The 17,920-nt window shown below is 42.7% G+C and overlaps 1 protein-coding gene across 1 annotated transcript in view; it reads left to right on the top strand.

The window, feature by feature from the left end:
• ADGRL3 (adhesion G protein-coupled receptor L3) overlaps positions 1–17,920 on the top strand; it is a 333,004-nt gene that overhangs the window by 248,206 nt on the left and 66,878 nt on the right. Inside the window, exons 11-14 of the mRNA XM_019470560.1 lie at positions 12,493–12,676; positions 13,491–13,613; positions 15,638–15,846; positions 16,532–16,708. Coding sequence (XP_019326105.1) covers positions 12,493–12,676; positions 13,491–13,613; positions 15,638–15,846; positions 16,532–16,708 — 693 coding nt within the window. The remainder of the gene's footprint in view (positions 1–12,492; positions 12,677–13,490; positions 13,614–15,637; positions 15,847–16,531; positions 16,709–17,920) is intronic.

Here is a 17,920-nt window from a genome sequence, read left to right as displayed (position 1 = left end):
ATCCCCAGGCAGAGCTCCATGCTCTCCAGCTGGTCATTGACATAGAGGGCGACACCCCCTCCTCGTCTCCCCTGCCTGTCCTTCCTAAAGAGCCTGTATCCCTCCATCCCAACACTCCAATCATAGGAGCCATCCCACCACATCTCCATGATGCCAATAGGGTCGTAGCCCTGCAGGTGTGCGCACGTCTCTCCTTCCTCTTGTTTATTCCCCATGCTACGTGTGTTTGCACAGAGGCATTTAAGGCCCCCGATGAAGCTGTCTTACTGGCTGGAGTTTCTTTGTGGTGCTGTTCAGGACTGGTAGGAGTGGAATGGATTGAGGTTCCACTTCCCCGGCATCTCTAGTCATCATCTTGTCTACTGGTACCACTGGAAACGTGGTGAGGCTGGTTTGACCATGGACCACACAATCCTGTTGGGGACCTTGGGTGCTACCTGACCCATAGTTGTCCTTTCCACTAGCTGCATAGGTGTACTCTACAGAGTCGATGCATGCTCCTGGTCTTTTTGTCTTCTTTTAAATGGTAGTGAATAGTGAGTTTAATATACTCTACAGGAAGCTTGGCATTGATAGAATAAAGCCTGAATATTCTGCACAAACTTCATCTTACCCTTAATTTCAAGGACTTCTTCCCTTTCACTTGGAAAGGCTACTTGTGTGTTTAAACATTAATCATGCACCTACCTCTTTAGTAGATGAAAACTGATGAAAGCTCATTGCCTGAGCTGTTTAGTATAAATATGGACAAAGCCGGTAAATATATTGAAGAGGACAGTCCTGTAATGGAGGGCTTGAAGAATGAATTAGATGACCTAATTGAACCTTTCCAGCTCTGCTTTGTATTACATGGAGGTAAAGTAATGTATCTGGACATATTTTCATACAGTATGTTTCCATTTGGAAAATCATGTAGCTAAAGTCATCAAAAAATCTTGTGAGGGAGAGTTTGTCTGTAATAGCAATTAAGTGTGACTGCAGATATTCCTGTTACAGGCCACTTATCCTTTACCAGGCAGTGAAATGTCTGGGCTGGCTAAGTCAATTTAGCAAAGATTTTTCAACAAATCTTACATGGTGAAATCCTGGACTTTGTGAAGTCAATGGGAGATAGGAAGTCACTGGGAAATATGCCACTGATGGCAGAGAAATAGAGTTTTCAACCTTGCTGACATGATCTCCTTGTGCTGATCCCATTACTGTGAAGAGCATCCATGGCTGAATTCGGCTCACAGGGCTGGAAGTGTACCTTCTGTCCTGTGCTCCCTAGACAAAGGAAAGTGCGATACAAAGTTTATGTGAGAGATATCCAACAATTGTAAATATCAAAAGTGCAATTGAGAAAAGGTGGATTTTGGGGAGGAGGGTGACTTGAGAGGATAGTAATTGCTAAAATCAGTCTTACTGTTTTCTTTGGGTTGACAAATTTAAGTAGTCATGACAGAGCCCCTGTAGCGATTGGGGTGTGAAGTCCTCTTGAGCCCCAAATAAATTAATATAAATAAATATGTAAAACAGATCTGGAAATTTTGTGAGTTATTCAAATGTGAGACTGGAAATGCCGTATCAGATTATCATCTCATCTCTCTGGGTAACTTTATAATTAAAACAAATATTGATTTAATTTGTGCAGTGTCACAATATTTGTTGAGTTAAAAGCTCAGGGATTTTATTTACTGGAGATAGAGGTTACAAATGCTGCTCCTTTAGTTGCAAGTGTGGTAAATGATCTTTTTTTGTCTCAAAAACCCAACAAGGTGGGTTGGGTGTCACCTGTCAACCCGACAGGTGACATGATGAATACATACCAATATAATGACCGGACAATTGCTGGGAGATTTTTCAATCACGGTGATATTTAAGAAACTGCCACATGGGCTTTAATTCGTGATACTGAGTCAACTTAGGCTGAGCTGACCAAGGTGGATATCCAAGATGGACGGAGTGAGTGGCCTCGGAAGGGTGCTCCATTAGCTAAGGAGAGCTTGGACCTGATGCATGGCTTTTTGGAGAGCAGAGATCTACATCTCTCATGCCTACCTTTCTGCAGTGCACTGTTCTTGCACTCTATTTTGGGAAAAGGATGGAAAAGTCATTGTGTGGGAGAATGAGTCACAATGGGTGACGCATTTGATTAGCATAGCTTCATTTGGTGACTAGTGTGTGACGGAAGCCGGTACTAATTTTCTGTAATTTTTTCAGAAGTTGTAGAAAACACGAAACATTTATCTTTTGGGGGCTGTGAAACTGGGTTTGGTGTCACAGATTTCTTCCATGCCCTTCAGCAAGTGGCATGGGCTGACTATTTCTCAGCTCCCCAACTTAAAATGCCATGGGTACAATTTCCCTGGCCTCTGGGAATGGAGGTGGGGCAGTAAAGAAAGAAAAAAAAAGGCTGAGTACTCAGATATTGCAATAAATTAGGCCATATTAACACGGAAAACTTAAACATGGGGAAAAAAGAGAATTTTGCTGTAAGATTTAGTAGCTGGAAACACAAGCTTTAATAAAGGCTCATACCACATCCGGGCATGTAGAGTCTTTTTATCACATATGTGCACCTGATTGCAAGATGTGAGCTCACCTCCTTTCTTCACTTGAATTTGTGGGCTGGAGCTCTGGGGCATCATGAGGCCAATGTCTTTCCCTGTGGTGCCAGCCAGCAGCTTCTTCCCATGTGAAATTGCATGCTGTGTTTGGGATGCAGATCTCGGAAGACAAAAAATTCACAGGGTTCCCATTCTTTTCGGTTTTTTATTTTTACAGCCAGTCTCGGTGGCTTCAAAGCTGGAGGCTGGTGAATACAATAGATAGCCTGCGTGGCAGCTTTGTGGGAAGGGTGGAAGGAGGCAGCAGAGCGTTGCTTTTGCAGCATTTTCCTGGTCTAATGGCGTTTGCTGCTCTGGTTCCTGCCATCCTCTGGGCTGTCCTGTAAATCAGCTTACCCTGTTTTGTAATTCTGGGCTTATCTGTACAGCAAGTGGTGAAGATTATGCAGGTGCCACCCGCTCCATGAAGATCACAAGAACATTGGAACCACCGATGAAGCTGGTGCTGAGCTGCTGGCAAGTTCTAGGTAGAAGACAGTGGCGGGTGGTTGCGGTCAGAGTTGTCCTTCTGGTTGTTCTGGAAGTTTTCTGAATGCTTCATGCTTGAAACATGGGCTGTTTGAATTGCTGTACTAAGCAAAAAATGAAAGGCTTTCCTCAGAGGATTCAAGGCATTAATTTTAGAGCTGAGTAGAAGAGACTTTTTTTTTTCTTTGCTAACCTAGTAGCTCTCAGCAGATAAAAGGGACTGGGAATGCATTTGGGACTTAGCCAGTACTATTTAAAGTAAGTGGATTAATTCTGTTTGTCCCACTTCTCTCTTGCTTGCACGGCTGGTCCCAACTTCTATGAACACTAAACGAAAGAAACTTGTAGCTCTAAGAGGGAGTGTAAATTGAATTATGCTGCGTTTACTTGTGTTCTTGTTGTGCCTGTGACAAGAAAGACTCTAACCTCCATTTATATAGAAAGGGGCAAATTAATGAGGATTTTCAAGTTCCTTGTTTGGTCACTTAATTGGCTGTATGACAAAGAGCTCTGCAGTGCGTGTCAAACAACTTTCAGAGTCCTCTAATGATTTGTGCATTGCTCAACTCCTGATGCCATTCTGCACAGCGTGTTGGGCGAGGTATCGTTGTTAAAGTGGCTGGAATAAATTGGCTAGCAGTGTGCATACAATGTCGTATATTAACTATAGCTACAGGGAGTACTTTTAGCAGCTTTTTCAAGAGATCAAGATGTTTGCCCATCAGCATCAAAGTGCCCCAAACTTTCATTTAATATAATTAAAAGGACATCTGAAAGAAGTGTGACTCGCAGCGGGGTTCTGTGGTTTGGTAGCCCTTTGTTAAAACTCTGTGAACTTAATATACTTCACAGCTTGAGGAACCTGCACTTGATTTGTGTCAACAAGAGCAAAACTAGAAATCCCTATCCTGCATGTTTCTGCTGCGGTGAGCCTGTTGTTAGGGGAGAGCAGGATCAAAGCAGCAGTCTGGGGTTTGTCACTGGACTCCGAAATTCTTCGCATAAATATTAAAAAGGAGGGTGACCGCATATTTCTCTACCTACAGCTGAGCTACACCTATGGTTATATGCCCACACATAACACAGCAAAACTGAGAGAAGAATCTAGTGTTTTCTATGTTGCTATGTGCTTACTGTCTGCTTTAGGTTGAGTCAGTCCTGGAATCTGGTGGCACTGGTAAAAAGTCTCAGTATAAATTGCTGTAGAGGTCAGTGGGAGACGTCCTTTTGATTTGGACTGTTAGAGGAAAGGATGAGTCTCATGGACTCCCTAGGAGTTCCCTTGAAAGCTATGGATATTCTGTCAAAGAGGCATTTCTTGTTTGCAAGCCATTTTCCTTTCTTGCTACAACTTTGCTCACTTCCCCGGTGTAATTACTCTAGCGATTGCTTGTATAGTCTCAAATCCCAAACAGTAGGGCAGCAAATACAGATGATTCATAAATGCAGTTCTCAGCTTATTCTGCAGGGAAGATCTCATTAGATGAAATAGATCGTATGTTATTTCCTTCTTCCCAATCAATTCCCTTTATTTCAGTCCTACAGATGCCTTCTGACCTTAAAATATTCTTCCTCGTATACTCAGCAAAGCAAAACCATAACCTGTAATTTGTAACCTTCTTCTGTTTCTCAGATCTCCTGGGTTTTTGTGTGCTCCCATTAGGAGATTATTGGTAGTTCAAGGCCAAGATTGCAAACCTTGCATGCCTAGTGCAAGACCATTAATTCCATAGTTAAGCATTTTGTAGATGGCCTAATTTTAATAAAGGTCAGTGCCTTTCTTCTCACTGCAGTGAGTTCTCAGTGCCACTGAAATTCAGGCCATTTGAGTCAGTACAGTTCCTGTAGCCACAGCATAAACATTTGCTGTAGAGTTGAAAAGAGAAGGTTGTATGCTCTTTCTTGAGAGCCTTTGCTCTCAATCTATGGAGCGATTTTAGAAATTCCTCTGCAAGGTTGGGGGAAGATCTCCTCTTGCCTTTGCCATGAGTAGTAGGTTGTGGCTCAGTTCACCAAAACCGGTACCATCAGTTGCCAAACACCACTCTGGTGCTAGATGTAGGCTAGTGTTTCTGGCTTAGTTTTGAAGGCAGAAGTGGAGATTAGCAGTAGATATTCTAATGATTTATTTCTTTTTAAGCACTCGTTGAGGTTCAGCTACTTTCAATCTAAATATGTGTTTGTCCATTTCACTGAATATTATAATTGTTTTGTGATTACCTTATTGCTTTGTAAAAAGCCTTAGACAGTGGCTGGGCTTCCCTGTAAGAAATTGTCTTCAGTGTGCTTACTTATGCTTTGACCAGAGACAAATTTTAATTTGAAATTAAAAGAATAAATGACAAGGCAAAAAACCATCCAAGGGTGAAGAGCCTTGTCAGACAGATTTGAAGGCACTTCTCAGCTAAGAAGTCGGATTTAACACCATCATTTAGCCAAAATGACATTTTCCTTGTTTAGGAAGCTGAAGAAATGAGATATGCATCTATTTTTGACCTGAAGTCCCACAGAGCAGATGACTGTTCCAGTTTAATTGGTGACCCCTGTGTAGTGGGATCGGGTGCCATTCATTTGCCTCTAAAAAGACATGTCATTTCCTGAGCTAGTCCCTTTCAATGCCATAACCTTGACAGAAGTGGCTCCTTGCATGCCCAGATCCATGCTTTCATGCTGGTCCTCTTCTCCAAAGGGCCCATTCTGGCTGCACCAGGTACATTCAGAGTTAATGGGAGTTTCTCTTGTACTGGTGCTTTTTCTGGCCAGAGGCAAGAATCACACAACTTCCAGCAGAACTTGCCATCAATGGCATTGATTGTGCCTTTAACTCAATTACTTTGGAGGCTTGCAAATATTGATAGCTTAAGAAAAAGTTTTGTTTTAGCACTGGGTGTTTCATATGTATACAGAGCAAAACCAGCTGTTCTTGAGCAAGGAAGCAGGTAAGCTTTTTTAAAGTACCACCGCTTTGCAGTAGGATAAAGGAAAAAAGAGCATAACGTTGAGATCATTGAACCATATCCACATTTCAGTGCATCTGCTTTCTGTTGGTTTTTCATTTTCACTGTGCACTGTGGACCTGAAAGGGGTTTTATGCTTTTTTTCTCTGCTGATTTGCCATGAAACCTCAAGCTGCTGTTAAAAAGTGGGCTAGTAATGTTTTCACATGCTTCAAATAAAGATGATAATGCACTTGTTTTGGAGCAGTACCTGGAGACCTCAGGCAGGACCAGAACCTTAGGCCGTAAGCACAGCCTGATGCTGTGTCTGTGTGATTGCACAAACACCTTTGGTACAGGGATAGCTGTACAAGCACTGCTTGTTTCATGCACCAGCTGTGATTTTAGTCTACTGATGCAAAGCACAGCCTTGTTGCTCCTTCTATCCTAATTTTTGAAAGTGCATTGCATGAAATATTCCTGTGAGATCAAGGAAGACAAGTGTTAGCAGTATGAGACAGGGCTTTAAAAGTTATAAACTGCAGATATTTTAGTTAGAGATGTCATTGCAAAAGTGGTGCTTTAATGCCCTGTGCCACTGTCCTCATTCTCCCAAAGCTGCTATAGGAGGTAAGACTTTGATGTAGGTTCCATGCAAAATGATGTATACAGTGTGTTCAGTCTCCTTTTAAGGAGGTGCTCCTTTGTAAGGAAGGACAAACTGCATATTTGAAAATTACGCAGCACAAGGATTCAACCAATATTCCCTGTAGTACCTGCTGGTATTCACTTGTCATGAAGCAGTATTTTCTCCAGTTGTAAGTTTGTTGGCATTTTTGTTCTTCCATTAGCTGCTCAGCGAGAGGCCAAAATGAACAATAAAGGTTTGGAGAGGTCCTAACTCTAGGAGAGCTGCTGGTTTTCTAAAGTTAGGGTTGCTGTGCTTAAGCACCATAGCACAATGCAGTCTGGTCCCAAGTTTGGTAATGAGATGAGTATGTACGTCTAACATCTCTTAGTGATTTCCAGTGTTGACTCCCAATTAAAGACAGATTTTACATTACAGAATCTGCTTTTGTCAAAGAGCAGTGCCTTGGACGTTGGTATGGTGAGAGATAAATAAATGGATGTGGTATCACTGGATATATACCCCCCTCCTAGGTTTAAACTGTGTCACATAGCCAGATATTCTCACCAGACATTTCTAGAGGGGGAGAAGATAGAACTAAATGAACAAGCAAAATTCAGTTTTATGGAATGAAGCAGCTGTCACAAAGGAAATCAATGGGATATGTACGATTGGCCTTTTAGTAATGTATAATTACTGTAAGACTCCTAATTAGTTGCCTTTTGACAATATATCTTTTAATACCAATCTGTAAGTGTCTGAGAAGGAAGGTTTACATTCTGTTTCTGTTTTGTAACCTCAGGACAAAATCAAGAAATCATGAGCATATGCCCTTAGTTGGGGAAAAAATCTCCCTCTGCAATTTATTAATATTTATTTACATTGAATGTACACTCTGTGGTGCTATATAACTGCATAATGAAATGGATCACCATCATGGGATTTGTCTTCTATGCTTGGCATGTTCTTGCTCTTCTCTCGATGTCCAATTGTAGCCACTGCTGGAGACATGAAAGGTCCACTGAATCTAATATTCTCTGACCCAGGATGGTTGCTCTTTACAGGCTTGTATTTAGGGGGTTTGGCTTTGCATGTATAGGTACCCTGACGTCACAGGCAGCATATGGCTACACCTACATATCTCGGGATAGAAAGGCAGATGGAAAGTCTTTCTTCTTGGCTCCCTTCTGCCATGCCCTTCTTCCCTCATTTGATCTTAGGCTATAAACAAGCAAGCTATGTCTTGTGAAAACTTTCCCTTGATGTCGTTTGAGTTACTTGAGTTGTCCTTCTCCCTGGGCATACGTGTGCTTGTCTATACATTAAGCCCCAGCAACCATGGCATTGGTTTGGTGCCATGCTGTGGGTGATGTTGAGGTATGTTTGGATTCCAAGCCCCACATTTTTATTTTGCATGAAGCTCACAAGGATGCTTTGGAAATTGTTCACCCAGTTGAGCTGCATTTGGAAGAGGGATCAGGCAGGAGAAGAGAAGAAAACCACAGCAGAGGAAGTCCTTTAGCTTGGGAAGCAAGGACAGGTTCTTCAGTGAGGTAAACATGCAGCATCCTTTAATAAGTGTTGAGTTCTTCAGGGATAGGATTAATCTGATGTGACTTTGGGCACCTAAATGGGGATAATACTTGGTGTAGTTCCTTCTACTTTCAGCAGGGAGAGAAACTAGAGAGTGTCTGGGCTCCTGACTTGGCTGCATGTTAAATTCTTGAAGTGAGGTGGGATGAAACTAGGTCAGAACTTTCCTAGCTCCCTCTGAAAGTCCCCACCTTTATCAGGATCACCAGAGAGCTCAGGTAAAACCTATCACGCCATCAACTCTCAAGCACACCTATCTCATGCCTTCTTCATTTCAAAAGTCCTCCGTCAGGGCTAACCCTCCTTCCGCTGGTCACTGACAGGCTTTCCTGGGAGCTTGGCACTGCTGCTTCTTCTATGCTGGAGCTTCATCAGACCACAGTCATTGGAGCAGGTGCCAAAACCAAAACCACCTAAACCATGACGGCTCAGCTTAAATACAAAGACACAGGCCAATCCTTGTCCTGTGTGCCTGCCTTCCCACAGTTCCTGCTCCCCTGCCCGACTTTTCCCAGTTGGCATCTCTGTCTCAAGAGACACTGTTGCTTTAACATCTGTTTTGTTTCATTTAAACACCTACCTCAGCTCCTGTCCAAAATGCAAACATTTCGTTAGCACCTCATTTCCTTGGCTTCAGCCTGCAGCACTCAGCCATCATTAAGTGTTGCACTCAGAAATATAATGTGGGGAACACTTGATTAATGCACTGAGACAAGTGAGAGCAGTGACCCTCTGGGAAAAGCTATGGACTAAATTCATCTCGGATGTAATGCCAATGAAGACAGTCTACCAGCTTTGTTCGGATACGTGCTAAGAACCTGACCCAAAGTCCTTGGAAATCTTTCTGGAGCTTTTGCGTCAGACCCCAGATCCAAAGTGCTGTGAAATGGATGGTTTCAGGTTAGTCACTTCAAGAGCATGGATGCTCATCAGCACCGCATCCATTGGGTGGAGAGTACACACTGTGCAGAAAGCGGCACATTAGGCCTAATTGGTGTTCTCTCTCAAACTTTGCAGGCACACATGCACACACATTTAAAAAAAAAATAAAAAAATAAAAAATGCATTAGATGATAGATAAACTAATTTTTCTGGGGAAAAATCTTTGCAGCAGATGTTTCAGTGTAACACAAATATTTCGGCATCTGTTTCATGTTTTGACAAATAGGCATTACCTGTCCATCCAGAGTCAGGAGCTGGATTTGCTGCAAAGACTCTTTCCACCATTCAGATATTGATAAAAGTATCCAGGATATTGTTTTAGCAGAGATTTAAAGACACCATTAGTAGCTGAGCTAAATGGAAGTAAGGCAAATTGTAGTCTGCATGATAACATTGAAAGGGGGGAAAAATCCTCATTTTCTGCTTTCCGTGCATAAAAGATCTTTGCAAGAAAACACTATGTTGTGTAGAACCTGCACAGGAAAATAGTCAAGCTTTTTGGTCACTGGAACAGAATACTAACTCCTTTTTGCCTGTAAAGAGATAAGCTACCAAAGTAAACTATAGAATTTTATTAAGAGCTACAGAGATCAGTCTTCCAGATTTTAAAACCCTAAAAAAAACCCACTTAAATGCTATGGATTTTTAGTATTTCTTCTTGACTATTAAAGTCAACCAGCTTTTTGTTGTGCACATATTAAATGTGTTAAGATGATTTTTAGACTATTTAGGAAAATCAGTTTAATAATCAGTTTAAGAAATTGATTTATGGTTAATAAGTTCCACTTAACAGCAAATGAGAAAGGGATTCCAGTCCTGGATTGTAAAGGCTGGACAGCAAAAAAACTAGAGGACAAGATTTTCAGCCATTTCAGTTTGCTTCAGTGGTTGAAGTATGGGTTACTCCATACCTTGGGAAACCAAGCTGTGAGGCTCAGGAGAAACGTTGTCTGTTAAGCAAGGGACCAGGGCAGTAGCTGCCAGGGAGGGGAAGATCTGTTTAAGGTACAGGAGAGGTTTGGCACAAGAACAAATGAGTTAATTGATCATGAATAAATGAAGGCTGGAGAGTAGGAGCTTTGTACTGTCAGAGGAGCCCGATTCTGGCTCAGTCTTCCAATAGAAACCATGGTGGTATGAGAAACCTTCCAACCTCAAGGACATTTAGGATAAAGATGCACATGGCAATGTCTCAGTGAAATGTCTTTGCTGGGATAAAAAGCACCAGCAGTGGCAGGTCTAGCTGTCTTTGCTTTTCCTTGAACCTTGCTGTAATTGAAATTTTTTTTAAGGTCACCTGGATATAGCAATAAAATCAAATTCTGGTTTGATGTGATTATATTCTCCCATTGCACATTTGTATCTGACCATGACTGGTGAGTGAGTCAGGATGCCCCACACTCTCTGTGCCATGTGTTGCCATTGTAACACTCCTCCTGAGGGCTCTGCTGGAGAATGGACCATGCCCTATCTTCTTTTCACGTCATGTTGTACAGGTGGGTTTAGAAACACTGTCAGGAGTAAATACTGAAGTATTTCCATGGAAGTGAGCCCATGGGGCATCCTTTGGGCTTTCAGCATGTTGAAATCCCATGGGACTGTCCTTGCCTTGAAGAACAGAGGTGTGGGTTTGATGCCTACGTATTCAGCGTACAGAAAATTATTAAGAATGGCAACTTCATCTCAAAGGGAAGGTTGGTTTCTGCAGTCAGCATTAGCTGGCAGTGGAGGTGTTTCTTTGTGGGGCAGGCCTGCCTGGTGGCTAGATACTAACCAGCAGAAGAAAGCACAATCAAAGTACCTTTTTTTTTTTTCCTTTGCACAATCAGTTCTACTAACTGGTACAGCTGGTCTCATTAAAAAATGTTAGCTGAAAGGTAGTTGAGTCAGCTCTGGTTAGCAACTAAATGGGGGTTTTAGGTTGATGTCCTGGTTTCAGCTGGGGTAGACTTAATTTTCTTCCTAGTAGCTGGCATAGTGCTGTGTTTTGGATTTAGGATGAGAATAATGTTGATAACACACTGATGTTTTAGTTGTTGCTAACTAGTGTTTACACTAAGTCAAGGACTTTTCAGCTTCCCATGCTCTGCCAGGTGCACAAGAAGCTGGGAGGGGGCACAGCCAGGACAGCTGACCCAAACTGGCCAAAGGGATATTCCATACCCTATGATATCATGCTCAGTATATAAACTGGGGGGGAGTTGGCCAGGGGGCAGTGATTGCTGCGCAGGGACTGGCTGTGCATCTGTCGGCGGGTGCTGAGCGGTTGCATCACTTACTTTTCCTGGGTTTTGTTCCTCTCTTTCTCCCTCTTGTTTTCCTTTTTATTACAATTTTTTGTTGTTGTTGTTCTTGTTCGTGTTATTATTTTATTTTAATTATTAAACTGTTCTTATCTCAACCCATGAGTTTTCTTACTTGTACTCTTCCGATTGTCTCCCCCATCCCACTGGAAAGGGGAGGGTGAGCATGTGGCTGTGTGGTGCTTGGTTGCCGACTGGGGTTAAACCACGACAGTTGAGCAAAACCTTCAGGTTGGGTAGGCTCTACTGCTGTAATTTTGCAATCATGAGGTCAGTGCGGTTTCATGTGATCCTGGATGGCATCCAGATTAACCTGTGGGAAGCTCTCCGTGGGAGAGCTCTTTGTGCATGGCAGCCCAGGGCAGAAGGTGCACCACAGGAGGGACTGAAGTTCCTACCGCAAGGCTGACTCCTTCCTGAATGGAGCGATTTGAAATATAGTGTCTTAACTAAATCTCTACAGGCACCTGCTGCTTCTCTGGATGAAGTGGCGTAACTCAACTGTGTCTGTGTCTTCATGACTGCCTGCCAGAGGTTATGTGGTGGGAAGCGCTTTAAGGAGCGTAGCCCTTGCAGATACTAAATACCTTCCTTGGGTGCCCCAGCCCTACTCTTGAATTTTGGTGCTGCAGGTAGCAGCAACCTGCTTCACAGATGGGTTTTGAAATCTGTTTTCCTCCATGTTTCCTTAATGATTTCGTCATCTCACATCTGCCCCCCCCCAACCTCTAATTCCTTCTTACTCCAAGCCCAGAGCTGCTGATCACATAAGCAGAAAAGCGCTATTCCCAGCTTGCATTTAGAATAAAATCAACATTTCCTCCTTCTTCCATTTGATGAGATAAAAGATGCCTAGCTCCATTGCAGGCTGCCCCAATGGGTGGGGAAATGAGATGCTGTCTTCTCCCTATAAACTGATGTGTGTGGAGGATGGGACTGAGCGTATATCAGAGGTCTCAGTGGTGCTTTAGGTTTGCTAGAGCCCTTTCTCACTCGATCCCTCTCCCGTGCAGGCCATGGTGGAGACGATGAACAACCTCCTGCAGCCTCAGGCTCTGAATGCGTGGAGGGACCTGAACGCAAATGAACAGCAGCGCGCAGCCACCAAGTTACTTGACACCGTGGAGGACAGTGCCTTTGTTCTGGCTGATAACCTGCTGAAGACGGACATCGTCCGGGAAAACACTGACAACATCCGTAAGGGACAGATCCCATAAATACCAAGAACAGCTGGAGGGAGAGTAAAGGCTGGGAAACCTGGCTTCGGTCTTGGCCCCTAGATTGACTGGAGAGCAATTTGTTAGATATGTCTTGGTCCTTTGTCCGAAGGACTTAGAAGTCTTTCCAAAAGAGCCTAAAGGAATAAGACAGCTGTCTACCCTTGAAATCCCATGGAAAATGAGCACCTAACCTGCCCTTATTACTCCTGGCTTTGAGAGCAAAATCGGTGCTAGAGCAATGAGAGCACCGCTTCACAGAGAGATTGTTCATCGTAATGCAATTGTGTTTCATTTCGTACAAATTTGTGTCTTTATTTAGCTGATTGTTGATTTTAATTAAAAAACAAGCATGACAGAAAGCACTAGCACTCCCACTGTGCATATGTAAAATGAGAAGAACTCTTCTTTCTATTTCTATGAATACAGATCCCGAGCACTGATAACATTTACAGAAAGTACCAATCGCCAGTGGCAAAGTACTAGCATTTTCAGATTTTCATTTTAACTATTGTCCTTAATATCCTGAGGTTCTTGTTTACAAGAACTGGTTGTCTTTTGTCTTCCACAGAGAGTAAAATTTATTTGCTTTTTTTTTTTTAATTAAATTTAAAACTTCTTCAGGGCAAAGATTTAAAAAGAAATAGGAGCCCAAACAGAGTCTAGCGTGAAACATTGTAAGTTGATTCCTCTGCTCTCAGATGGTCTGGAACACCATTTTGTAGCTTTGAAGTGTCATGTCAAAGACTATTTCTGTAGAGATTTTTCTTAGTGTCGGTCTCTCTTGCAAACAGAGCTGGAAGTTGCGAGACTAAGCACAGATGGGAATCTGGAAGATCTGAAGTTTCCTCAGAACATGGGCCACGGGAGCGCCATTCAGCTGTCAGCAAATACCTTGAAACAAAATGGTCGAAACGGTAGGTCCAGCACCTCCGGCCATGCCAGTCTCATGAATCTGTTGTGCTTTAAGCATTGTTTTGTGTTTAACCAGTTGTAAGTATAGTATTAATCGCTATGTTAATATTTAAATTAACAGTAGCATCAGTTGCTCATGCCCTTGACTGCAAGCTAAGTTGGCTGACTGGGAATGTAGTATATTGCTAAGTGACTCACAGCCTTCAAAAGTATTATGTGCTGGTAAAAATGCATCAGATCCTTAAATGATGTGGCTGTGGGGGCACAGTGCTGAGTCCAGAGAAGTGCTTTTAACTGCTGTTTTCTGCAGTAGGAGGCTTCAGATGGGATAAGAAGCTTGTTTGAGTAAACTGCTTCACAGTGGGGAACTATACAAATATCTGAAAAGGGAGAGGGAAGAAACTATAGTAGCAAATATTAGTAAGGAGCCAACATGGCAGAAAAGGTTGATTAACTGTTATGAGTCTAAATCTTCAGTGCCTTTCTCTCTGAAGCTTTTGAACCTCCTGATATAGCATGAATTAAAGACGTTGTTATATGTGAATGGTCTACATGCTGCCAAGCCATTTATTTCCAGACCAGGAATTTGAGCAGACATGTTTGTTGATCTCTACAGTCCCACTATAGACCAACTTCAAACTCCCAGTCTTTCTACTAATGAGCCTAACATACTCCTATTTCTGAGTTCCTTTAAAATTTAACCTGTGAGCAGGGGGAAAGAACTCTAGTACAGGCTTTGATCACTGCAGGCAAAACGTGGAGTGATAGGGCAGTATTACAGCCAGACCAGATGCGTTAAAACTGCCAAAAATTTCTGACAACTGTTGAGAGAAAAGTTCGGTATGGTGGTTCAGAAAGAAAGTTTTGCCATTGGCTTCCTTGATGGGGTTTGGTACCTTTGCATGTAGGATTTGAAGACAAGTTTCTTTTAGAGACACTGTAAAACCCAAGATGCATAGCAAAACTCCAGTGGCGCAGGAGTTTTACTCCGCTAGTGGGCTTTGGAGGTTTGTAAGGAAAGAGAAACTGTGTTGGCAGCAAGGAACGGCAAGTCTGTATTTCTAAGCATGGTATCACTGGAGTTCTGGTCAAATCAGGAGAACCCCATCTATCAATTTGCACCAGCTTGGCACCTACCCAGAGGTCACAAAAGAGCTAGAAATAAAATTATCATAGAAGGGTTTAGGTTAGGAGGGACCTTTGGAGTCAGTCATCCTTCCTCAGAAGCTGGGGTGATTCCTATAGAAACAAAAAAATACCTCCGCACAACTAATACATATAAAGGCAAACTAATCACATTCAATTCTTTTTTATAGCCTCTGAAATAATGTGCAAAACAGAAGGCAAACTGGATGGTGTCAGTTAAAAACAGTTGGCTGGTAGCCTGGGTTTTCTGCAGGCTCCCTAATAGTGGGTTTTTTTGTGGAAGAGGGGATATCTGATTGGCAAATTAAGAAAAGAAATATATTTTTTCATGAAATTTCTGCAATTCTGTTTTACCCTTCATGTGAGAATAGAATTGTGTTGGAAAGTTTTGGATTCCTTCTCCCAGATTTGTCCCCACACTTTTCTGAGGTAGTCTTAATTTATTAATGGACTAAATTACAGTTTTATACTGCATCCGTGCAATAGGCCAGAACAAAACATGTTTCCCAAGCATAGCCTGGAAAATAAAGTGTTATGTCAGGTGGGAAATGGGCCACCTGGCCTCTTTTCTCTGGAGCCAGTTACACCCACTGATGCCAAAAATAAGCCCACCTTCTCTGTCTGTCTTCCACTGATCTGTTTGCTTGTAAAAGTTTGTTTTGAGAGAGGCAGCTCTGCCCTTCTTATCCATGGACCGCTTATTGCACCTCATGGTGCTCATTGGGGTTGGCAGGAGGAGGTGAGTTTTCATATGCCACATCTTGGTCCTTTCACATTTTCTCAGAGAAGTTTTAAAGTTGGTTCAGAGGAGAGATTTGTCATCTGAAAAAAAAACGTCAGTGCACTGACCTGGATATCTAACCTCTTACTGCTCTTCTAGGTGAAATCAGGGTGGCTTTTGTGCTGTACAACAACCTGGGCACCTATCTCTCCACGGAGAACGCCAGCATGAAGTTGGGAACAGAAGCAATGTCGACTAATCACTCCGTCATTGTCAACTCCCCTGTCATCACAGCAGCAATAAACAAAGAGTTCAGCAATAAGGTTTACCTAGCTGATCCCGTGGTGTTTACTGTCAAGCACATCAAGGTGAGTGAGTTCAAAAAGCACTTTTGTTTTTCAATTTCTAAAACAAAGTGATGCAAAAGTTGGCTGATGTGAGGCCCCCAGCAGTCCTTGATTAGAATTTGAATTATACATTTGTTCCTTTGCACTTTGTGTTATTTATGGAGAATGTCTCTTTTACATTGCATTAATAAAAGTAAAGAAAGAGTCTCCTTTGAGCTGATGCCCATTGCTCAGTTGCTGACACACGTCATTCTGTAATTAAAAACTACCAATATATTAGAATAGACCATAATATTATTTTATCATGGTGGCAGGGGATATTAGGGGAAAGTGGAATTACAGTGAAAGCGGACAGCTAGTCCTCCTGTTAGCCAAGCACAGTCATTGCAAAAGTTGATTGCTTAAAACAATTAATTTCTCTACTCTGCAATGCAAATGAAGCAATCTGATTTTGAAGAGCTGGATTTAGTCTGGCTGAAATTAATCAAGAACAAAGAACTAAGTTTGCATTATCAAAGAGAGCAGCAACAATCTAACTTTCTCTGGTATTGGCAAGTAATACTTGATGTATAAATCACTGCTGATTGTTTATCCAAAATTAAAAGGGTGAGAGTTACAAAGTGCCTCTGGAAAAAGAAAAATAGTGCATTTAGAAATGTCTGAAACCCTACCATTTTTATTGCATTTATGCATTTCTTCCCTGCAGCAGTCAGAAGAAAATTTCAATCCAAACTGTTCATTCTGGAGCTATACAAAGCGTACAATGACAGGGTATTGGTCCACCCAGGGATGTCGACTCCTGACAACTAACAAGACGCACACGACATGCTCCTGCAATCACCTAACCAACTTTGCGGTCCTGATGGCACACGTGGAAGTTAAGGTAGGTGTTGCAGATTCACAGGCTGCCAATGCACTGGGCACAAAAAGTGGCCAATATAACACCATTTTGTTACTGCAAATGGAGCTGAGCAGGGAAATTGCTGTGTGACAGTAACTCCAACGGTAGAAACCATCTGGTGTAAATCTCCGTTCTGCTGTATGGTGAGACAGGAGATAGTCACACCAATGCAAAGCCTGTCTTGAGCTCCTGGCATGGGCAGCTCTTAGCTTAGGAGGACGAGTGAGCAGAATTAGCTGTTGCCACATCCTTTGCTTACTGGTGCAGAACTCCTGGCTGGGTCCTTGCTCGTGGAGTCCTCACTGTGCCACCAGGGAGTAGCGAGCACCCTGGCTGATGGGACAGAAACATGCAGAGCCTGGCTCATAGGGATGCGAGTTGTGTGTCCTGCTTGCAGCAGCTGCAGATACACTGCCGCACATGTTTGTGTGAGGTGCATGTGTGGACCCAAAAGTATTTTCCAGCTTCCAACTAGGGGAAAAAGATACATTCTCCGCGTCTCACTATGTGACAGCGAGCTACACATAAAAGGGAAGCTCCTTATACCATCCTGCATAGACTGTACATCTACCCAAGGCCAGTACATGATCAGCTAGTTCCCTTGCCTGCATTTAGGTCCATGGTGTAATTCTGGCTTCCCACATGACTATCCCCACTGGAGCTAAAGAAGTTACTCCTGAAGATAGATGTTTCTCATGGTAGCAGTGGCTTCGGGAGTGCCCATTTGGGATTTTATTTAAGAACAGGAGAATGGTTGAGATGGTCCTCCATTTCCTGAGCTGTTTTGGCTGTCTTTGGTTGAGAACAGTCTCAGCTGCTGTAGAAAGAAAAGGAGAAGGCCCTGAGGCCCAAAGGATTTTGGCCTAGTGATTTTCTGTGTTGCGGTGTCTCCATTTCATGTGCCTGGCACTACAGCAGAATCCACGGCTCTGAGCTGGATATGGATCTGGCATCTTCCATGCAGGCAGAACATTTCAGAGCCACTTCTGTGGCTGCATAACCACAAAAGCTATTATGGTTTTAAAAGACCTTTTCTAAAATAGTCTTCCAGTGTCACTCCTTTGTATATTTTTGTTTCACTTGATAATCTGAAGAGGAGTGTGAAGAGCCGCAATAAAAATATATATTAAAGCACCGTCATGCATGACCAAAGCTCTGCAAAAAAAGAAATGGGAGCCTGGCAGCACATTTGCC

This window comes from Aptenodytes forsteri, unplaced genomic scaffold (assembly GCF_000699145.1).
Source record: "Aptenodytes forsteri isolate BGI_AS27 unplaced genomic scaffold, ASM69914v1 Scaffold93, whole genome shotgun sequence".
Classification (NCBI taxonomy): Eukaryota; Metazoa; Chordata; class Aves; order Sphenisciformes; family Spheniscidae; genus Aptenodytes; species Aptenodytes forsteri.
Note: the sequence above shows the minus strand (reverse complement) of the source record. Positions and strands in the feature narration are given on the sequence as shown.